This window comes from Heptranchias perlo, chromosome 4, assembly GCF_035084215.1.
Source record: "Heptranchias perlo isolate sHepPer1 chromosome 4, sHepPer1.hap1, whole genome shotgun sequence".
NCBI lineage: Eukaryota > Metazoa > Chordata > Chondrichthyes > Hexanchiformes > Hexanchidae > Heptranchias > Heptranchias perlo.
The window spans coordinates 102,329,121-102,353,434 of NC_090328.1; the positions used below are offsets into that span (position 1 = coordinate 102,329,121).

At 41.7% G+C, this 24,314-nt stretch overlaps 1 protein-coding gene across 1 annotated transcript in view; it reads left to right on the forward strand.

Annotated features, from left to right (window-relative positions):
- Positions 1-24,314, forward strand: part of LOC137321158 (low-density lipoprotein receptor-related protein 2-like) — a 67,284-nt gene that overhangs the window by 36,196 nt on the left and 6,774 nt on the right. The window contains exons 19-31 of the mRNA XM_067983406.1: positions 1,291-1,520; positions 2,474-2,600; positions 2,727-2,905; positions 4,063-4,249; positions 6,610-6,825; positions 10,989-11,172; positions 12,844-13,045; positions 13,122-13,286; positions 14,934-15,134; positions 20,000-20,537; positions 22,523-22,648; positions 22,721-22,825; positions 23,142-23,375. Of these exons, the coding sequence (XP_067839507.1) occupies positions 1,291-1,520; positions 2,474-2,600; positions 2,727-2,905; positions 4,063-4,249; positions 6,610-6,825; positions 10,989-11,172; positions 12,844-13,045; positions 13,122-13,286; positions 14,934-15,134; positions 20,000-20,537; positions 22,523-22,648; positions 22,721-22,825; positions 23,142-23,375 (2,694 nt within the window). The remainder of the gene's footprint in view (positions 1-1,290; positions 1,521-2,473; positions 2,601-2,726; positions 2,906-4,062; positions 4,250-6,609; positions 6,826-10,988; positions 11,173-12,843; positions 13,046-13,121; positions 13,287-14,933; positions 15,135-19,999; positions 20,538-22,522; positions 22,649-22,720; positions 22,826-23,141; positions 23,376-24,314) is intronic.

Sequence of the window (24,314 nt, forward strand, 5' to 3'; positions counted from 1 at the left end):
GACTTGGCATAGGGATATTTTACACAATAGAAATCAGCAACTTTTCATTTGTGTTCAATAAAATTTGCCTGTTCAGTTGTACCCAATGTGATTGTGCTTGTGCTGCTTCAAGTGCTATCACCAGTAGTGGATGCCTCATCCTTCAGATTTCTCATGGGATGAAAAGGGATCTACCATACCCCACTGGTGGGTATGGTGAGGAATGCATTGACCTGTCTGTCACCAGGCAATGTGACTGACATTGAAACTGCTGATCACTCTCTCCAGTGTCTTATTTCACTGGGCATTTTATGACTGCTGCAATGTCTTCCCAAAGCTGGTAAAACTTTCTCATGACTGATTAGTATAGAAAGTAGTGCAGCTTTGACTGCAGTGATTTGTAGACTGCAACCCTTTGCCAGTCCATCATAGTCTGCATTACTGTGAAGATTGAGTTGTGGAGCATTGCTTAACAATGTTTTTAATCTCTGGGAAAGCCTCCATCCAACAAAACATGGTGCTGGTGCTTATGTACCACTGCCCATTACTTTTTTCTGTTTAGTCCCTCACCTACCACCAACTCCCCTCTTCCTGGTCTCCACTCTAAACCACATCCAGCCAGTGGAAATCAAACCTGTCAGTGCAGATGTGCAAGTAGCTTTGCTATGTCTGGTATAGTTGGGTTTTTAAATTCATGTGGGTGTAATTGGCAAGGCTGGCATTTATTGCCCATTCCTAGGTGCCCTGAAGGTGGTGGGCTGCTGTCAGTTTCATACAACTGAGTGGCTTGCTAGGCCACTTCAGAGGGCAGTTAAATCAACTACTAGTGTGGGACTGGAGTTACATAGGCCAGACCAGGTAAGTACAGCAGGTTTCCTTGAGCACTAATGAACCAGTTGGGCTCCAAACAGCTTCATGGTGACATATACTAATACCATCTTTTTATTTCCAGATCTTTTAAACTGAATTCAAAGTCTCAAACTGCCAGGATAGGATTTTAATTAATTCAGTCTCTGGGTTAGTCCAGGCCCCTCTAGTCCAGTAACTTGATAACTTTGTTACCAGCCCATGCCCAAAATTTATGTCTTATCTGTTTTGAGTTGGGATGGCCCATAATGTTATAGATTGGGTCCAAATAATACAAGTCTGTATATATATATATATATATATATATATATATATATATATATATATATAAAAAAACAGAAACATCTCCATTGGCCATTCAGTAAATCTCTTGCTAGTGACTTGCTGCTATCCTAGTCTGCAGGAAAGGTTCCTTTTTTCTTTAATTGTTTTCCATTTGTGCAGAATGTACCAGTGATGACTTCAGCTGTGATGATGGCCAATGTATTTCTTTAGCATTCCGCTGTGATTTTAAGTATGACTGCAGGGATCACTCCGATGAGCACAACTGTGCCAAACCCAAGGAAGTTCTGTGCAAGCCTGATGAGATGATGTGCCCTGTCAGTAAGGAGTGCATAATAAAGGAGTGGTGGTGTGATGACTATACTGATTGTGAAGATGGGATGGATGAACAGGTACATAAATTTAGTATAGTTTGCTGTTAAATTCCAAAATGCTTTGCATAGACCACAGTAACCACATAATGTGTGAAATTATAGATGTCTTGCTTGCCAGTTATTTTAAATTGACTTGCATTGTCATAACAGAACCTTGCCTAGTTCTTCAATGTCAGGTATCTAGCCAGATAAGCATATGTAAATGTAGTGCAGGTTAACAATTGTTATCTGATCAAACTGACTTGGTTATAGACTTTGGCACATGACTCCAACTGTAGGTATTAAGTCTGTGACTTTGACTTTCAAATGGTTTACCAGATCCACAATAGATGGATCCTGTTGACTTCCAAGGACTAAGCCTGTGTTGAGCTGAGCCATACTAACCAGGAAGTTGCAACATAGACTTGGCCAGAATTTTCCAGGAAGTGCTTGTTTGAAGTTTGGGCTTTGTAGTGCTGCTTCTGCTCCTACTCCCCAGGAGTAACCAGCCAATCTGCTGCTAGAGTGGCAACTTGCCTGAGGTACCAGTACCAAAGGTACTGGACTCGGTGTGGGGGGAGGAAAGGAGCTGAAACATTTTTCTAGTCACCCAGAAAGGTAGCTAATTAGTGATCTTGGACCCAAACTATTTTGAAGTATGCTAATAGTGAAACCAGAAGACAGTAGTAAATTTGAATAAATGATGAAAATTATCATTGGAATCCTCAGTTAATTGAGGCAGAAATATTGGTTATGTAAAATGTCATGATCTCATTAAAGCTGTATAGATAGTGTGTACACTCTGCTGTAATCAGCAGAGCTAAACTTGAAAATGTCACAACTAAGTGGCAATTCAGAAATATTATGGCTTATGCAGAATTTAATGAGCATTTCAAGTCAGTATTGCATTGTTCTTGCATCCATTTGATGCTCAATGATTAATACCCAATGCAAGTTTAAACTGGTAAAACTAATCCTTTTTCCTCTTTCAGAACTGTGACTTTTCAGAAGTCCAGTGTAGGGAATTTCAGTGGACATGTGGCAACTCCCAGTGTATTCCAGATTTCTGGCATTGTGATGGGCAGAAAGACTGCAAAGATGGCAGTGATGAGATTAAGTGTGAGTTCTCCCTCTTAAAAAGATCTGGTTTCATCTAATCCAGAAGAGTCCAGTTTTCTTAAACACTTTTTTTACAATGTATAGGCTTAATCCAGTTATACAATTTCTAACCCCAACCCCAAACAGGCCAACCAAGACAATGTGGAAATTCAGAATTCCAATGTGCTACATTAGAGTGCATCACCATAAGCTCAGTCTGTAATGGGGAGAACGACTGTGCTGATGGCTCTGACGAGGGTGGAGACTGTGGTGCTCAAGAATGTAAAAACTGTACCCACATGTGTTACAAGACACCACATGGACCTGTAAGTGTTTCTGAATGTTTTGAGGAGGTGGGAAGGGAAAGAATCCAGAAACTCCTTGCTCAGTGTATTGCAATCTTGGCTGACTTAAAATAGTCAGGTCAGTTTAAATCTTGTGGAATGTTGCTACCTAATCCCATTCTACTTGAGTGAAGATTTGTTTTAAACAACCTTACCTCAACCTTGTGAAACTGACCACTCTGGTCATGTTCTCGATTTTTGCTAGGCTCAGAATCCACTAGTGGCAAATGAACACTTGTTGCACCAGATTGAGCAGTGAGCTAATGTGGAGTGGCAAAGTGAATTGTTCCTTGTCTCTTTCCTCTTCCTCCTCTTCCTTCCCCCCCCCCCCCCCCCCATGGTAAAACTTGTACAGTTTGTGCATCGGATTGTTGCCTCTGCCTTGAACTGGGAAGCTGAGCAGTTTGGACCCTCTTCCTGCCAGCCCATTCTCAAGCAAATGCCTGTCAAAGGAGGCATGGGTGAATAACAGATTGTACACAGCAAGGGAGGTGTGCACTTTTTTTAGTGGATGGGAGGCCTCTTGGTATATCCCAGTTCTGTTGCCCCCATCCCAGGCCTCCACAACTTTCATTTATATAAGCACCTTTTTAACATGGCAAAACATCCCAAGGTGATTCACAAGCAATCAAGCAAAATTTGATTGAGCCACATGAGATTAGGACAGGTGACCAAGCTTGGTCAGAGGTAGGTTTTAAGGAGTGTCTTAAAGGAGTAGAAGTTTAGGGAGGGGATTCTCGAGCTTAGGGCCTAGGCAGTTGACTGCACAGCTGCCAATGGTGGAGTAATTAAAATCAAGAATGTACAAGAGGCAAGAATTGGAGGAGGACAGATCTTGGAGGGTTGTAGGGCTGGAGGAGGTTAGAGATGGTGAGGCCATGGAGGATTTGAAAACCAGGATGAGAATTTTAAAATTGAGGCATTCCCAAACCAGGTTTGAAAGTGGATTTAATTTACTGTATAACTAGGCAGTGAGTGCTGTCATGAGAATATAAACCACTTTTTTAGTGACTGGGGTGAAACATGTGGAAGAGCAATGCACAATTTCAAGCTTGCCTGCATGACTTCAAATCTTCCTGTTGGCAATTGGATGTTCACATTGTATAACTCGCTGATCCAAGGTTTGAATCTCTTTGCAGAAATGTGGCTGTGAGAATGGGTTTAAGCTCATGACTGACTTGTACTCATGTGTTGATATTGATGAATGTAAAGAACTACCAACCAGCCCATGCAGTCAAATGTGTCTTAATAAGAATGGAACCTACAGTTGCAGCTGTCACCCTGGTTTTCTGCTGCACAATGATGGACACAGCTGTAAAGTGACAGGTAGGACCTCCCTCAATTCGTGTAGACTTCAGTCACAAGTGGTCATGCTCACCAGGAAAAAGTACTTGTTACAGATCTCCAGTCTGCTCTTGACATTCTCTGCTTCCATACCACTGGTCTCCCATGAGTATAACAATACAATCAGGAGTTTATCTTGACTGTCCAATATCTAGTCATAATCACATGACCTTGGTCGTCACAGACCTCATGTAAAGTGGTAACATCACGTGCCCTCCATGTTTCTCCTATCTTCCAGAAGGTGCACAAACACTAGAGTCCAATTTTTAAAAAATCTGGTTTATTTTGCATGCAAAGCTTTGTCAAATTTTAATAATTACTCCTTGTATCATCAATTTTCACACAGCCCCCTGTCATTGTCCATAATCTATGTCAGGTCAGAATATTGACTTGCAAAGTAAACTAGAACAAAGTTCTGTCTCTTTCCAATTCAGCTGGACAAAAAACATGACTGCTCATCCTCCAGCTGTTGGATTGTTTTAGTTTGAGCAACTATCCAAACTCCACCTTTCAGGGTGTAGACCCCCTGGCTGCCACATTGCCTACTCAACTAAGGAACTTGACCTCTGCTGAATGATGTAATTTCAACATGTGACTGTCCACTGAAATGTACTAATAAATCCCATTTATGGTAAAACTTCTGTGGGGGATTTGCCTGATCTCACTAACCTAAGATTTAGCAGAAACCCCAAAGTAATTGCTGCTCAGCTCATTCTTCAGGCTTTCACTGAAGCAGTGAGACAGGAAGCATCCTTGCAGAAATTGCAGGTGATTTGTCTCTAATGGTTAGCCACTTTATCCAGGAATTGTTTTTTGCCCAGAAGCCAGGGCAAGGCAGCTTGTTATGCATTGAATCACTGGTGTATTGAATTTAACTTGATGGTAAATTTATATTAAGATAACACAATCCCTCCTAAGCTGAAGGAAAAATCTAATGTTTTGATGTGCAGCAGGGCAGCCATCTGCCTTTGCCCTTTTTGTGAGGGTTCCCATTCTTGGGGAAATAGTATCTGCTACAATACCTGAAACTACACATCCAATGACTTGCATTAAAAAGTTAAACTTCAGCATGAGTCCTCATTTTAGCCCTCTACTAAGTGGGTTTATCCCAGTATTAATTTCATTGATTTGACTTCAGTGGCCATTTGTACTGAAATGTATGTTATTAGAGCAAATCTTTTCATGGGTAAAACAGATGAGTGCAGTGTAGATTTACTAGGATGATACCTGGACTCCAAGGGTTAAATTACAAGATTACACAAACTAGGGTTGTATTCCCCAGAATTTAGATTAAGGGGTGATTGAAGTTTCAAGATATTGAGGGTAGTTAGAGAAACTATTTCTGCTGGTTGGGGTCTAGGACATAGCCTTAAAAATTAGAGCCAGGAGTGAAGTTGAACACTTCAACATGCAAAGGGTGGTAGAAGTTTGGAGCTCTTCCACAAACAGCAGTATGACTGCAGAGATCACTCCAATGAGCATAGCTCAATTGTTAATTTTAAATCTAATGGATGTAAGGCTACAGCAGTAGTTAAGTCACAGATCAGCCATGATCTCATTGAATGAAGGAACAGGCTTGAGGGGCTAAATGGCCTCCTGTTATGTTCCATACCAATTGCCCTATCCCTGCTTATCCCCCACAGCCATCTATATTGTCTAAATGGTGCTAACCATTTTCCATTACCCTAAGCATCAATTACAAAGGTGCTGCTTATACCCATTAGTGGGAAAATTGTGTTGACACCAACACTCACTGAGGCCTGTATTGCCTGTTCTCTTTTTCTCCAATCTGGGAAAGTCACAAGGTAAATATGCCTATTTCAATATTCCTGCCATTGACTTGATCACCTTGCCATCTGTGCTTTACTTATGCTGGCAGAGCACCATATTTTAAACTACAAAAGCCTTGAATTAAATTTTACATACTTGTGCATTTAAAATGCAAATATTTCAATGATCTAATTTTCCACTACAAAATACCCTTTGCAGAGAGTCCAAGATTCAGATAAAGGCAACTTGGGCCTAACAGCTAATTTTTCTATTTAAAAGATTTCACACCAGATGGTATACAGGCTGCCTAACAGTCTATTGTGCCATTTGGTCCCTTTATGTAAAATTTCATGAATTTGTGGTTTGAAGCACTTTTTTAAAAGAAATTTCTACACTGGGTTACATAGCACCCATTGGGTGCTTAATAAAAGCTTTGGTAACAGAGCAAACCAACAGATCAATTTTTTTTAAAAAAATGATGACTCCCTAAATCTATTTTAGAACCTGGAGTTTTGTAGTTTAAAAATTTCTGTAATTTGCTTTGCACTCATAGTCTAATTTTGTTTATGCAGGTGTGGAGCCAGTTCTCCTTGTATCAACTCACCATGATGTCCTGCTGTATGGATTGCACAGTGCTAAAAAGGACATTCTTTCTGCTATTTCAAAGAATGCTATCTTCTCCCTGGACTATGACTGGAAGGAACAAGTAATCTTCTGGGTTGACATTTATTCTGAAAGTATAAAGTGGATGAAACTAGATCAACAAGATAAGGGAACATTGATCAAAGGTCAGTCTAGAAACAAAAGGTGCAAAACTTAAGAATTCAAGCTGGTGGTTTATTTAGAAATGGTGTTCTATAGTTGATCACTGAGCAAGACAGCCATTTAAGATGAATAGTTGAGCCATCCAGACTAAGGTTTCATTCCTGGAATGAAAACAATGTTTGAAATACTCAGCAGATCAGGCAGCATCTGTAGAGAGATGGTTAATGTTTCAGTTGGATGACCTTTCCATCAACTTGAAATGTTAACACTCTCCACAGATGCTGCCTGACTGAGTGTTTCCGGCATCTTGTTTTCAGATTTCCAGCATCTGCTGTACTTTTTTTTGCTGCCTGGAAATGGCCACGTCTGCTTTTTGTGATTGAGAAGCATGCCAGCTGGGGGAGGAGATTAATTAACATAGAATTTGGCATTGCACTATCCATGGATAAGGAGATTATAAACTAAGATGCTTTAATTTTAGAGGAATGAAATGGTTAATTGAACTGTACTAGAGTACATTAGGACAAAGAATAGTGATGTGTTTTTGCTTTTGAGAAGTGCAATACAGGAATTAGACAATTTGTAACACTATATAGCACAACAAGAATGAGGGTATCTAAGTGGGTAACAAAAGGATGTAATGCAAGGACTGAGGGCACGTGTTCAATATAGATCTTTGGTTTAGTGGTACAGAAGATTTAAAGAATAGGATGGACAATTTTTTTTGAGAACCTCACTAGACAGGGATGGGATTAGGATTGCAGGAACAAAAACTTCTATTAAGCACATTGAGGTGAGATGCTTTACCTTAACAATTTGAGTAATTTGGGGGGGGGGGTGTCTGGACTAAGGAAATTTTGTGGATGTTTATTTTGACATCTGTGCTTTTGATAGTAACATGGATTGGTCCATAAGGTAAAAAAGCACGAAATAGGTCTGAAATTATTGAAGTTAATTGGCAACTGGCATCAACAGAATGAGTAGTCATCCAAGTCACTTGTCACTTCCAGGTTTGTTGCCCAGAACAGAGGCATGACATTGCCAAGCTCAGCTTTAACTTGCCACCAACACATGATATGCTCAAAGGCTATTCTGGTCACACTTGTGGCTACACAACTGGCTACTTGGAAAGCTTTGTTAGTAAAATTGGAGGATCAAGAGATGATCCCTTTGGGAAGGAAACCTGCCGTCCTTACCCAGTCTGGCTTATGACTCTACCCACAGCAATATGGTTGATTCTTAATCACACTCTGAAATGCCCTAGCAAGCCACTCAGTTGTACAATCTCACTACAAAAAGTCATAAGAATAAAACCAGATGGACCACTGGACACAAAGGCAAACCAAGCCCAGTTGACCCTGCAGAGTCCTCCTCACTAACATCTGGGGACTTGTGCCAAAATTGGGAGAACTGTCCCACAGACTAGTCAAGCAACAGCCTGACATAGCCATACTCAATCATACCTTTCAGCCAATGTCCCAGACTCTTCCATCACCATCCCTGGGTACGTCCTGTCCCACCGGCAGGAGACCCATCAGAGGTGGCAGTTCAGTGATAGTCAGGAGGGAGTGGCCCAGGGAGTCCTCAACATTGACTCTGAACTATGAAATCTCATGGAATCAGGTCAAACATGGGCAAGGAAACCTCCTGGTGATTACCACCTACCTTCCCTCAGCTGATGAATCAGTCCTCCTCCATGTTGAACACCACTTAGAGGAAGCACTGAGGGTAGCAAGGGCACAGAATGAAGTCCCCCACCCAGAGTACAATGTCCATCACCAAGAGTGGCTCGGTAGCACCACTACTGACCGAGCTGGCAGAGTACTGAAAGACATAGCTGCCAGACCAGGCCTGCAGCAGGTGGCGAGCAAACCAACATGAAGGAAAAACCTAATTGACCTTGTCTCCAATCTACCTGTCGCAGATGCATCGGTCAATGACAATATTGGTGGGCGTGACCACCGCACAGTCCTCATGGAGATTAAGTCCTGTCTGTGCATTGAGGACACCATCCAACGTGTTTGGCACAATCACCGTGCTATATGGGATAGAATCAGAACAGATCTAGTAGCTCAAAACTAGACATCCATGAGGCGCTGTGGGCTATCAGCAGCAGAATTGTACTCTAGCATAATCTGTAACCTCATGGCCTGACATATTCCTCATACCATTACCAACAAGCCAGGGGATCAACCCTGGTTCAATGAGAAATGTAGAAGAGCATGCCAGGAGCAGCACCAGGTGTACCTAACAATGAGGTGCCAACCTGGTGAAGCTACAACTCAGGACTACATGCATGCTAAACAGAAGCAACATGCTATAGACAGAGCTAAGCAATTCCACAACCAACATATCAGATCAAAGCTCTGCAGTCCTGCCACATCCAGTTGTGAATGGTAGACAATTAAACAACTAATGGGAGGAGGCTCTGTAAACATCCCCATCCTCAGTGATGGTAGAGTCCAGCACGAGTGCAAAAGACTAGGCTGAAGCGTTTGCAACAATCTTCAGCCAGAAGTGCCGAGTGGATGATCCATCTCGGCCTCCTCCAGATATCCCCACCGTCACAGAAGCCAGTCTTCAGCCAATTCGATTCACACCATGTGATATCAAAAAACAGCTGAGTGCACTGGATACAGCAAAGGCTATAGGCCCCCAACAACATTCCAGCTGTAGTGCTGAAGACTTGTGCACCAGAACTAGCTGCGCCTCTAGCCAAGCTGTTCCAGTACAGCTACAACACTGGCATCTACCAGACAATGTGGAAAATTGTCCAGGTATGTCCTGGCCACAAAGCAGGACAAATCCAATCTAGCCAATTACCGCCCCATCAGTCTACTCTCAATCATCAGCAAAGTGATGGAAGGTGTCGTTGACAGTGCTATCAAGCAGCACTTACTCACCAATAACCTGATCACTGATGCTCAGTTTGGGTTCTGCCATGACCGCTTGGCTCCAGACCTCATTACAGCCTTGGTCCAAACATGGACAAAAGAGCTGAATTCCAGAGGTGAAGTGAGAGTGACTGCCCTTGACATCAAGGCAGCATTTGACCGAGCGTGGCACCAAGGAGTCCTAGTAAAATTGAAGTCAATGGGAATCGGGGGAAACTCCAGTGGCTGGAGTCATACCTAGCACAAAAGATGGTGGTTGTTGAAGGCCAATCATCTTAGCCCCAGGATGTTGCTGCAGGAGTTCCTCAAGGCAGTGTCCTAGGCCCAACCATCTTCAGCTGCTTCATCTGACCTTATGGAGGGAAGGTCATTGAAATGGAGATGTTTGATTGTAGTGTTCAGTTCCCTTTGCAACCCCTCGGGTAATGCTGTATGCAGGCATGGACTGCTTCAAGACCTGGACAACATCCAGGCTTGGGCTGATAGGTGGCATGTAACAGGCATGCAAATGCCAGGCAATAACAATTTCCAACAAGTGTCTAACCACCTCCCCTTGACATTCAACAGCATCAACATCCTGGGGGTCACCATTGACCCAGGAACTTAACTGGATCAGCCATATAAATACTGTGGCTACAAGAGCAGGTCAGAGGCTGGGTACTCTGCAGTGAGTGACTCCCCAAAGCCTTTCCACCATCTACAAGGCACAAGTCAGGAGTGTGATGGGATACTCTCCACTTGCCTGGATGAGTGCGGCTCCAACAACAAAGCTCGACACCATCCAGGACAAAGCAGCCTGCTTGATTGACACCCCATCCACCACCCTAAACATTCACTCCCTTCACCACCAGTGCATCATGGCTGCAGTGTGTACCATCCACAGGACATACTGCAGCAACTTGCCAAGACTTCTTTGACACCACCTAGAAGGATAAGGGCAGCAGGCACATGGGAATAACACCACCTGCATGTTCCCCTCGAAGTCTCACCATCCTGACTTGGAAAATATCGCTGTTCCTTCATCACTGGGTCAAAATCCTGGAACTCCCTACCTGTGGGAGAACCATTACCACAGACTGCAGCAGTTCAAGAAGGCAGCTCACCATCTTCTCAAGGGCAATTAGGGATGGACAATAAATGCTGGCCTTGCCAGTGACTCCCACATCCCAGAACAAATATTCAAAAAAAAATTTAAGGGGAAACACATTGGTGAATAACATTGTCTTGATCAATTTCCATGAATCAATAAAATTCTGTAATGTACTAGTTTTTAAATCCATATTGCTCTGCAGGTATCCAGTCAGACTGTATAGCCATGGACTGGGTGGGCCGAAACCTTTATTGGACAGACGGAGTAGCTGGTCGTATTCTGGCAATAAATTTGAACACCACATGGCATGGACTCCAGGAATATACAGTTGTACTTGACACAGCTATAGATGAACCTCGTTCTTTGGTTCTGCAGCCACTTAGTGGGTAAGACTTTACAAGAAAATTCAATTTTAAAGTTAGATGTAAAGCTGGTATGACTAACCTGTCTAAGTCCAAACCTGCATACCAATGAACTAATTTTTTAGTTGGAGATAACAAGACAAATGACTCCCACCGGTACTTTGAGCTACATCAGCATGGTGCCTGGCTGCCTTTGTTACGTTGGGATGTAATTTGCTGAAGCAGGCCATCTTGGTGTGCTGAGGTTTTTCCTGCACCCCTTGGATCAAATTTTTTGCCTTGTAAGTTGTTGGAAGTACAAGCTGATGTTGCCCTTGCTGTGTCATCAAGGCATCTGGGACCTTGGTGATTGACAGGACCAGCCGTATCTCCTTAGAGATTTAAGGATAGTGAATTAAATGTCAAATGTACAAAATGGGGGAAAAATTGTTTCTTCTCAAATCCAAAGTTTAAAATTTGACCTTTTTTTAAAATCTCCAACAATCCTGAAGGAATGAGACTCACTCTTTTTAATTGTTCACTTTCTGGGCCAGAAAATGAACAGGCAGTCATAAGAATTACCAGTGTGCAAGTTCCACTTTAACAATCAATTACTGGACTAACATTCTGTGGCATGTTGCAGCATTTGCACATTACATCATGAAACTCATGGATATTAAGGGCAGTTTTTGTGAAGCTAACAGCAAATTATCCAGCAACTTGTGGCAGTTTGGCATTAACAGGGTATCTCTTCCTTGCCACAAGTTGCTGGCTGGTGCATCAATTACCACATGCCATTACTTTTTTACAGCAAATTCAGGCCCATTAACTTTGATACATAACAGCAGTAGGCCATTCAACCCCTAGAGCCTGTTCTGCCAATCAATGAGATCATGGCTGATCTGTATTCTAACTCCATTTACCTGCCTTGGCTCCACAGTCCCTTAATACCCTTGACTAGCAAAAATTTAGATCTAATTTTAAAAATTAAGCCAACCAGCATCTGCTTTTTGTGTAGTGTTTCCTAGCTTCTCTCCTGAGTGGCCTTGCTCTAATTAAGGTTATGTCCTGGAACTAGACTCCCCACCAGTGGGTAACAGTTTCTCTCTATCCACTCGTATTTCTTTTTCTAAGGTGCAATGCCCAGAACTATGCACAGTACCTCTAGGTGCAGTCTAACCAGGGCTTTGTATAGCTGTAGCAGAACTTCCTTCCCTTTACATTCTAGCCCTCTAGAAATAAAGGCTAACATTTTTGGTACCTAACAATTATATTTTATTGTGTACATGGACCCCCCCACCAAAAAAAAATCTTTAGACCACCGCTATTCCTAGCTTTTCCATTTAAGAAATACTCTGATCTATCTTTTTTATCAACAATGGATGATCACACTTGTCTGCATTGAAATCCATCTGCCATGGTTTTGCCCACTCAATGAAATGTACTGTACTAAAGTGCATGTCAATACCAATGATGCTGGGCCATTTTGAATGGTCAGTTAACTGGTTGCACTTAGGATTCCTATGGGGAGGAGGTCAAACTAGATGACTTTAATAATGCTATGTAATACTTGTGAACTCCATAGCCTGCTAAATGTAGAGATGCGTTGATGCTAAGTTTGTAAGCAACAAATGGACCAAGACTAAGGCATCCAAATCAGATCTATACTCTGTAATCAACATGTGTAACAAAATCCTGTTTTCTTCTACAATGTAGACTAATGTACTGGGCTGAGATTGGAAGTAAGCCACACATAGAGAGATCAGGCATGGATGGAACAAATAGAAAACTCATTATTAAGAGTGGACTTGGTTGGCCAACTGGCTTGACGCTGGACCTACTTGGCTGGAAACTATTTTGGGCTGATGACAAACTTCAGTGCATTGGTGTGGCTAATTTAGATGGCACTGGGATAAAGGTACTGAATTTAAATTTAAAAATTCAATGGCTAAAAGTTGCTATAAATGAAATTTGAGTAACCGTTTTTGTATCAGCTTTTCCAGCTGCCCCACACTCGCAGACCATTTGCTACAGCTGTATTTGAGGATGAAATGTATTGGTCTGATGTGGAGATGAGAACTGTTCAAAAAGCCAATAAGATACTGGGAAAGAACAGGACCGTCCTCTTGAAACGCAATGTCCAACCGTACGGATTGAAGGTAGTGTGTAAATTGCACAGCGGAGGGAAAGTAATATCCTAGGAATGTATATTTAACTGGCAAAATAGGCTTTAACATTTAGCATTGATCATTAATATGCCCAGGCTACACTAGGCTTTGTGGCAAATTGATAGGTATTGTGGGATTGTGAAAAACCCACCTGGACACTTTATTGGATTCAGTTAAGCTCTGTTACTCAGCAGAGTTCAACTGAAATTATTTTCCTTTTCCATTTTAACTTGGCAATAACAAAGTTTGAAAAAAGCAGCAGCCAAGAAGCATCCAGTGCAGGAATAGTTATTAGGCTGCAAGGTCTCTGGTTTGACCATTCGTGAGGGTATTTAGTTATATTCATTAGAGGCATGTAGCTATTTGATTTAACCACATTGGAAGAAGGAATGTGAAGTGGCCACTTGATACAGCTGAATTTGAACATTATATCTACAACAAAGATCACTACACTGTCCTGTCACCTAACCTTGTTGCCTCTGTTGCCAACCAGTTGATAGATCCCTCCCTGCACATCCTCTTGCCCATCCCATGCTTACATGAAGCTATTTAAAATACAACCATTGGGAAGAGTTTTTAGAAAGCATGATCACTAATTTAAAATTTCAAAAGGCAAGTTTTTTCATGGCTGGCCTGTACCCATTTCAGAGGAACAAGAGGTGGGCCATTCAGCCCCTCTAATCTGTTTCACCATTCAATTAGATTGTGGCTGATCTATATCTTAACTCCACCCACCTTGATTCTGTATCCCTTAATACCCTTGCCTAACACATTTGAAAACCTGAGATTGAAATTTTTCAACTGACTTGGTGTCTCAGTTTTTTGGAGTGTACCAAATTTCCACTACCCTTTTGTGAAATGCTTTGACATAATTCCTGAACAATGTAGCTCTAATTTTAAGCTTATGCCACCTTCCTCTGGCCTCTCTCACTAGAGGAAATAGTTTCTCCCTATCAAATCTTTAATTATAAACATCTCATTAGATCACCTCTTAATTTATCTACAAGGACTAGAAGCATAATCTATGCAACTTGTCATAATTTAACCATTTTAGCCTTAGATCGTTCTGGTGAATCTGTGCTGCACCCCCTCAAAAGCCAATATGTTCTTCCTGAGGTACAGTATGCAGTACTCTAGATGGTTTCACTACAGCTGTAACCTACTTCTGCCCCCTTGTATTCCAGCCCCCTTGAGATAAGGGCCAACAGTCCATTAGCCATTTTAATTTTGTCTGTCCACTAGCTTTGATTCTGTACTTGGACCCCTAAATCTCTGTTCATCCACAGTTCCTAGCTTTCCACCATTTAGAAAATACTCTGATCTATCTTGGGTCCAAAGTGGATGATCTCTTTCCCACATTGAACTCCAACTACCACAGTTTTGTCCACTCACTTTATCAATGTCCCTTTGCAACTTTCTGTTCCCACCTAACTTGATATCAGCAAACTTAGGAAGAACATAGGAAGTTAGATATATGGCTCTTCAAAAAGCCATTAACTGCATCAAACTTGTTTTGAGGGGCCCAAGTGACTTCAAGTTTGCTGTCCTACTGTGAACTAAGGGTGACTTTTAATCTGAAGATATTTAGCACTTTGTTCAAACAAAAGTAAACTTGTTAAGACTTCTATTTCTGTGCAGATCATGCATGAGATTCTGCAGCCAAAGGTGCTGAATCCTTGTGAAAAAATGGGCTGTTCACATTTCTGCTTATTGGGCCCTGGATTGAAGGGGAGCTGCCACTGTGGACTGGGAATGTTGCTGGCAGATGATGGTGTGACCTGCATAAAATCAGCTGATGAACCTTTCCTCTTCATCATCTCTCCCACTGTCATTACTCAGGTAAAAATGATTGAACACCTTGGTTGAGTTTTTGATCCCTAAACTTTCCAAATAAAGGAATTCAAGTTGCTGATACTCCCTACATAAACTAAGTTTTCCTATTGCAAATGAGTTCTAGGTTCTTAACATTGGGTCTTGTAATTAACCCTATACCTACACTTTGACCTGTAGACTTGCTCACTTGTAGTGAATCATACAATGGTTACTGCACAGGAGGCCATTTGGCCCATCGAGTCCATGCCAGTTCTCCAAGAGCAATCCAGCTAGTCCCTTTTTTTCTGTAGCCCTGCAAATTTTTTCCCTTCAAGTACTTATCCAACTCTCCTTTGAAAGCCACAATTGAATCTGCCTCCACCACCCCCTCAGACAGTGCATTCCAGATCCTAACCACTCACTGAAGTTTTTTTTCTCATGTTACCTTGGTTCTTTTGCCAATCACCTTTAAATCTGTGTCCTCTGGTTCTTGAGCCCTCTGCCAATGGGAACAGTTTCTCTATCTAGCCTGTCTAGACCCTTCATGATTTTAAATGCCTCTATCAAATCTCATCTCAACCTTTTTCTTTTCTAAGGAAAACAACCCCAGCTTCTCCAGTCTATCCATGTAACAAAAGTCCCTCATCCCTGAAATCATTCTATTAAATCCCTTTACACTTTAGGAAGGATGTAATGGCCTCAGGGTGGTGTCCAGAATTGGATGCAATACTTTAGTTGAGGCTGAACCAGTGTTTTATAAAGGTTCAACATAACGTCCTTACTTTTGTACTCTAAGCCTATTTATAAAGCCCAGGATCTTGTATGCTTTTAGCCACTTTCTCAACCGGCCCTGCTGCCTGCAACGATTTGTGCAAATATGCCCCCCACCCTGGGTCTCTGTTCCTGTACCCCCTTTAGAATTTTACCCTTTATATTGCCTCCTTGGTCTTCCTACCAAATTGGATCACTTTACACTGCTCTGATTAAGTTTCATCTGCATGTGCCCACCCATTCTACCAGCCTGTCTATAGCCTCTTAAAGTCCATTACTATCCTCCTCACTGTTTACTACCAAGTTTTGTCTTCTGCAAATGTTGAAATTGTGCCCTGTATGCCCAAGTCATTAATAAATATCAAAAGCAGTGACCCTAAGACTGACCCCTGGGGAACATCACTGTATACCTCTATCCAGTCTGAAAAACAACTGTTCACCACTGTTTCCTGTTACTTAGTGGCTGCATGGATACAAAATTCACTGTCTTTTATTCCATGGGCTTCAAGTTTGCTGACCAGCCTATTATGTGGCACTTTATCAACTTCCTTTTTGGAAGTCCATATTCATACATCAACTGCATTGCCCTAATCAACCCTGTCACCACCTCAAAACTCAATCAAGTTAGTTAAAACACAATTTGCCTTTTACAAATCCATGCTGGCTTTCCTTTTTTATTAAGCCACACTTGTCCAAGTGACGATTTTGTCTTTATCATTTCTAAAAGTTTCCCCACAGCCAAGGTTAAACCAGCCTGTGGCTGGGTTTATCCTTACACCCTTGTTCCAAAAAAGGGTGCAACATTTACAATTCTCCAGTCCTCTGGCCCCACCCCCATATCAAAGGATGATTGGAAAATTATGGCCAGTACCTCCAATTTCCCTCAGCAACCTAGGATGCATCCTATCTGGGCCAGGTGACTTAACTTTTATTAAAGCCAGCCGTTCTAGAACTACTTTATCAATTTTTAGCCCATCCAGTATCTCAACCAGCTCTTCTTACTGTGACTTTAGCAGTTGTTTCTTCCTTGAAGACTGATGCAAAGTACTCAAATACCTCAGCCATGCCCTTTGCCTCAATGTGTAGATCTCCTTTTGTCCCTAATTGGTCCCAACCATCTTACCACCTGTTTGCTGTTTGTTATGGAACATGTTTTTTGGATTCCCTTTTGTTAGCTGCCAGTCTAGTCTCATAACCTACCTTTGCCTCTCATTTTCCTTTTTCACTTCCCCTCTGAACTTTGTATATTCTGCCTGGTTCTCACTTGTATTATCAACCTGACATCTGTCACATGCCCCCTTTTTCTGCTTCAACTTTTTTTGTCATTCATCAAGCTCTGGCTTTGCTGGCCCTACCTTTCCCCCTCATGGGAATGTACCTAGATGGTACCCAAATCATCCCCTTAAAGGCTGCCCATTGTTCACTTACCATTTTGCCTGCCAATTTTTGATTCCAATTTACCCAGGCCAGATCCATACTTATCCCATTGAAATTGGCCCTCCTCCAATTGAGTCTTTTTACTTTAAAGTGGTCTGTGTCCTTTTTCCATAGCTAATGTAAACCTTTTGATCAGTGTTTCCTCCACTGACATTTGGTCCACTTGACCCACCTCATTTCCCCACAAGCAGATCCAGCAATGCCTCCTTCCACATTGGGCTGGAAACATACTGGTCAAGAAAGTTCTCCTGAACACACTTCAGAAATTCCTCCCCCTCTTTGCCCTTTACACTATTACTATCCCAGTCTATTAGGATAGTTGAAGTCTTCCATTATCACTGGCTCATGCATCTGATTTTCTCTGCAAATTTGCTCCTCTCTCCTTCCCACTAGTTGGTGGCCTATAGGATACACCAGTAGTGTAATGGCACCTCTATTGTTCCTTAACTCTAACCAAATAGATTCTGTCCTTGACCCCTCCAGGACATCCTCTCTTCACTGCAATATTCTCCATCAATACTGCTCCCTTTCCTTCCCTATCTTTCCTGAACATCTTGTAATCAGGAATATTTAGTACCCAGTCCTACCCTTTTTTTGAGCCAGGTCTCATCACCACTGCGATATTCCCATGTGGCTAATTGTGCCTGCAGCTCACCAACCTTGTTTACTAAGCTTTGCTTACGCATGCACTGTAAACCTACCTTAGACCTTGTATTTAGTCTGATCCCACCTAATACTGTACTATTTCTTCAGTGCTACCTATCTCCCAATCCTTTGTCCACCTTGTTTCTCCTTTCCAGTGCTACAACATGGTGCCCATCCCTGCCAAGTATTCAAAAATTATACCCAGTGGCGCTCACTGCTCTGTGGGAAAGGTTTTTTTGCAACTGCTTCAGATTGGGCCTACTGCAGCCAAGTATTTGACCACTTTATTTCCCCTGAAGTTTTGGGAGCTTTCCTTGAATGTTGATCTATCTTGACCTTCAGACCTGGAATTCTCACTTGAAGAGGAGAAATGGGCTTAATTTGGATAGCTTTCAAAGAGCCAGCAGATGCAATGGGCCAAATGGCCTCCATCTGTGCTGTGGTTCTGATTGTAAGTTTGTAAAGCTTTTTCTGAAGACTCGAAGAGAAGGTTGTAGAAAGATGCTGGAAATGGAGTCTCAAAGATGGCCTGGCTTTACTTGTGCACAATGAAGTAAACTAAATCCAGACAAATCTGGTGCTGCAGTGGCTGAATCTCTGACCCAATTTGTTGAAGCTTGACTTGTTTTTGTGCATTTTTATATAAAGGATAATCTTTAAACAAAGGAGCCTGGCAATCTTTATTGGTAGGGGGAAATGTACAGAAGTGAGGGACAGTGCAGGACATGAGTTAATGGGGGTGGGAGGAGAACAGAGCAAGACTAACATAAGCAACAGTGGAATTGTGCCAGGAGTAAGGATGAGATTATTCAATGTATAAAGCTACATCTTGCACAATAGATGACAGACAAGGTAAAGGAGGTAGATCGTGAGAAAATAATTAAGATGGAGAATAGGTGCTGAACATTTCTTCACTTAAAGAATCAAAAGCTTGTGGGGGCAATGAGATTCCAAGGCGGGGGGGGGGGGGGGGGGGGTTGGATTGGAGATGAAGAGCTTGGCTTGGTCCTGTACTTGCACCTGCTGTAATGCCAATCGTAAGGGATGTAGAGATGACCCAGGGAAGTGAGCTTAATATGTAGATTTTGGATTTGGCTACATAATGCAGGCGATGCTGAGCATATGCAACAGACTGCCTGTTGAGGCAAGTAGTATGCAAAATTTAAGGAAAATGGGATATTTGAGGGTAATTGAGGTATTTGTTTCTGGGGTTGTCCCAGTGGACTGGAGTCTTCAGTATTGTTTCCCTGCCTTCCTATACAAAGTGGGCTCTTGTATTTGGGAGAAAACATGGGTTTCCCCTTGACTTGGTCTTGTACTTCACCTAAAATCTGGTGCTGAAGCTCTGCTTATGTATCTGACTTTTTTTAGTCTCTAGCATCTTTCAAAGTTGGATCTTCCAGGAAGAGAAGCAGAGAACACAAGGGAGAAATACTAGGTTTTCAGGGGTGTCATTTTGACTTGTGTTTGAAGGCAGATCAGGACTATTCTATTTCATTTAATATAGGACTAGGTTGTATGAATTCCCAGAGTAAGCTTGTCAGTTAGCAGCTCGTCTCTCTGTAGAAATACATTTTAAATCTTTCAAAAGACTTACCTGAGCTGTTAAGTGGTCGGCTATGCAATGAATTACCTTGCTGGCCTATAACCTTGAGTCTAATATTCTTAGACCCCAGCTGATGCTGTACACTCGAGCCAATAATTTAAACTGCCAGTTAACAATTAATATCTAATGACTAATCAATCCTATGATGTCATGGATGGTGGTTGATTTGCTGACTTGTCAGACTGGCTGGCTGTGGTAAGAAGTTAATTCTTCTAGCATATTTCATTCCCTTGGTGTCTTTGGTACATTTACCTATTATGATCCAAATTGGCTGCAATATGTTGTGACATGCAATTTTAGACCTCTAATCTTCCTTGTGGTAAATTTGTAACTCCTTTTTATCCCAGTTGCTTAAATAACAAGATTTCTGGTGGCTTATTTACCAGCTGCACAATTATTACAACTGCAATTCACAACACTTTTTTTCCTCCAGGTATTCCTGAAGCATCTAGAGCCAGACACAGGGTTAAAGGCTTTACCAGAACACCTACTGCACCAACTGACTAACAATCAAGTGTCTTCAGCAGATTATGTCTGGAAAGATAAACTGGTCTACTTTGCAGATTCTGATGAAGGCCTCATTGGACAATTTGTACTTGGGTCCAATGTATCCTCATGGCAGCAGATTCTCCAGCTTGATGATGATATTATCTCTCTAACAGTTGACTGGTTGGGTAATAATCTCTACTGGATCACCAGAATGCCTTCTGTAATTGAAGTGGCATCTGCAAATGGCTTTTATAGACTTGTACTAATAGAAAATCTCTATCGTGCAACTTCACTCACATTGCATCCACCTACTGGTATAATGTGTTTCTCTGACTGGGGATCAGAAGACCAGAGAGGTGGTTCAAAAATTGAATGTTGTTTTATGGATGGGCGGAAACGAAAACTAGTTTGGAAAAAATGTCGCCTCCCTACAGGTCTGGTCCTTGCAGAATCTGGCACTCGGCTTTATTGGATTGATTTGGGTAAGTATTGGTGGTAGTGAACACTGGCACTAAACCAATGGTCCTGCTGATCTGATCAAAAATGATCTGTTAAAAATTAATGTTGCTACCAGTTTGGTATCATGTAAAGCCAGATATTGCTCAAGATCCTGTTGAGGAATGGAAAGTGCAGTGGGTTAGAATGCTGTCCTTTCACCTCCCTGGGACCAGTTCAAGCTTGGGTTATGGGTGTTTAGTCCAAGCTTACTTTACATATGCAGCAGTCTTTTAACCCTTTATCCCCAATCTTTCCTTAGCTATAAATTAACCCTCCATTATAATGGCTGTGTGGTTCCTAACAAACTGGTCTATGAAGATCATGCTATAATGGGGACAGAAATTGGTATCTGTATCCATTTCTTGGTATAATACTGATATTCAGCAGTGGGACAGCTTGTGCCCAGTTTGCATTCAATCCATTGCTTAAATTTGTCAGGACTCTTTTGGATATACTGGTCATCAGTAAATGTGGACTCAAATTGAGGAATTATTGACATCACTTATGGATATAATAAAGATGAGCCCCCTTCTGTTAAACACTACTTGCTACATCTTTCCAATTTGGTAAACTTCATTTTACCCCTACTCTTCTGCTCCAACCATGTCTATCCATGTGGCTACAGTCCCCATAATTTCTACTTTGCCATAAGTTTCTTGCAACACAAGCCATTACATATGGAACAACTGGATATTATATAGAATGTACATTCTTTCAGCCCAATAGATCCATCCTGATGTTTATGCTCCCCATGAGCCTATTCCCACCCTTCATCTAACAATCAACATATCCTTATTACTTTCTCACTTGGATGTTTATCTAGCTTCTCCTTAACTGCATCTATGCTAATTGCCTCAACTACACCTTGTAGTAATGAGTTCCACTCTCTGGGTCAAGAAGCTTCTCCTGAGTTCCCTATTGGATTTTTCGTGACTATCGTATGGCCACCAATTCTCAGGTCTCCCACAGTGGAAACATTGCTACATCTACCCCTCAAACCTTTTTCATAATCTTAGTGCTCTCAGGTCACCCTCAGTCTTTTTTAGAGCCCTAGCCTGTTCAGTCTTAATGGGTATAAACCCCTCAGTCCTGGTATCATCCTGATCTTTTTTGCATTTTCTCTAATGCCTTTTTTATATAATAGACGAGGACTGTGCAAAGGTCTGGTCTCAAGTGTGGTCTAACCAAGGTTTTGAGTTTCAACACAACGTCCCTGCTTTTCAATTCAATCCCTCTAGAAATGTGCCATGCATGTAGTAATAAAATAGTCAAACAATTTGGCATTTTACAGCTAAAATGAAATTGCTCCAAGGCACAGCCACTGATTCTTGAAGGTAAATGTTTTCAACCTTCCATTTACACTAGGCAATTTAGCTTAGTTTTCCCACTCCCTTTTGTTCCAAGGCCACTTTTATATAGTCTGAAGTAGAAGTCACACTTGTGCCATTGGTTAGACTGGTGTAAGCTGAAGATTGTGCTCTTGCTCCTGGTGATGGCTGTTAAAAGTTAAGTGGAATGTACAATAGTGGAAGATTGATACTTTTGTGAAGTTAAATCTGATTCCCTTCAAACCACTTAAGTCAGGAAGTCCAGCTACCTACAGATAGCTATTGGAAACTTAAGCAACACAAACTAGTGAATGCTCCCACCTCAGAACCCTAATGCAACTCTAACCAATAATAGATTTAAGCAGAGTGCTAAACCCCAGTTTTAATATTTGCAACAGTCTTATCACTTGTACCAGAATCTAAACCAGAGAAGTCATTATAGTTGGTGTAGTTATGTATTGCTGAACTTGATGCCTGGCAAGTAACAGCTATTTGGACATATTCTGTTGTACCTCTGCAATTGTTGCCCCTCAGTCAGTACTCCATTGAAATCCTGATGGATTTAAATGTTGAATTAATTTGCTCAGTCCTGTTCCTAAAGTAACCTTGAAGTAATCTGTAACCTTTTCTCCTATTCATAGAGCACAATGTTGTTGACAGTGTTCTTTTGGATGGCTCAAAATTTAAAGAAGTGCAAGCAGGCCTTGGACCCCATTCTGTGTTTGCATTTGGGGAGCGCACCCTGTTCTGGACAACAGTAAACAATAGTAAGTTGCCAATTCTATGCATTTCTAACCTGGTTTATGGCTTAGAACATAACTCTAAACTGCTTTTGACAGGTTACACAAGGCTGTGGTACAGTACAATGGAGCAGAAGCAACAGTGGTTTGAAGTAAAGCAGAAAATCGTTGGTCTGAAAGTGTACAGCAAACAGCAGCAACAAGGTCTGTTTCCACTGACATTGAATGGCTAAATGTGTCAAATCTGCAAACTTCCTTATGGCAGCCTTCTTGGTAGATGAGCTAGTAGAACTTGCTGCTTAATGCTAGTCCCCTTTAAAAGGTTACTAAATAACTAGAAATCTACTCTGCAGGGTAATAATACTCATCTGTGCTAGAAATCAGAATTGCTGCATGTAGGCACTGAACACTACACTGCCTTTCTGCTAGCCCCAGATGAGGTTTGCTGTGGTTCTATAAAAGTGCATGTGGATTCCCTATTGAAAATGCAATTATAACACTACTTTTTAAATTGCTGCAGGAAGCAATTTCTGTTCTGAGGGAAATGGTGGCTGCAACCATTTGTGTCTAGCATACCCTGGAGGCAGAACATGTAGATGTTCCATGGGATATCGCCTCGTCAACGGCAACAAATGTGAAGCCATGCAGTGCCCACATCAGACTTGGCAGTGCCGAAATGGACTGAGCTGCATCTTGAATGAGCAAGTCTGTGATGGTGAAAAACATTGTGCTGATGGATCAGATGAAGTTGAATGTAAGTTTTTAAACTTGTAATTCAGAATCTGCTCCAAATTGAAGATTGAAATCTTGTGCTCATGTAATTAATCTATCTTTCATGATTCATGAAAATCATGTAGCATAAAAGGCTATTCAGCCCATTGTGCCTGTGCAGGCTTTGAAATAGATATCCAATTAATGCCGCATCTACTCTTAGCCCTGCAAATTTTTCCTTTTCAAAAGGGGATTGCATATATACTTGAACATTACTATTGAATCTGCTTCCACCACCTTTTCAGGCAGTGCATTCCAGATCATAACTCACTGCATTAAAAAAAGTGTCCCTCTCCCCTCCTGGTTCTTTTGCCAGTTATCTTAAAATCTGTTCCCTGGTTACTGACACTTGATGGAAACCGTTTCTCCTTATTTACTTAAAAACCCCTCCGTGTTGTATCTTTGTTGGAGACAGTTTTGCCCCTGCAACACCAAGTCCAGTTTCACAATGTGGTTCTTTAACTGCTACATTCTACATGTGACCAAGGTTTTTAAAAAATCAGTATTTGTGGCCAAGGCAAGTAGCTGTGGGATAGGGGATGAAAATGTTATTCTGGATAGATCATGGGCTTAAACTTTTCAAACTGGGGGAAGATTGCAAATGGTCACCCTGGGATTTGTTTTGAATACATTTTACTTCATTGTCCAAGTGTCCATAGCGATCCATGCTAGTCAAGACTACTGCCAGCCTGTTCAAGCACAAGCTGGCTGAGTGAAATTTTGGCTTTGGGATAGCAACTTGCATCACAGTCAATGCAACAATTGCATTTTGTCGCCATCACCAACATGCAGCAGTATATTTACTGGTCACATTTTAGATTGACAGCAGCCAGGAAAACAGTGGCAAACTGGTCCTCAAATACTGTGCTTAATTTCAGTAGGTTTACATGGCTTACCTGTAGGAGATCCATGTTATGGGAGC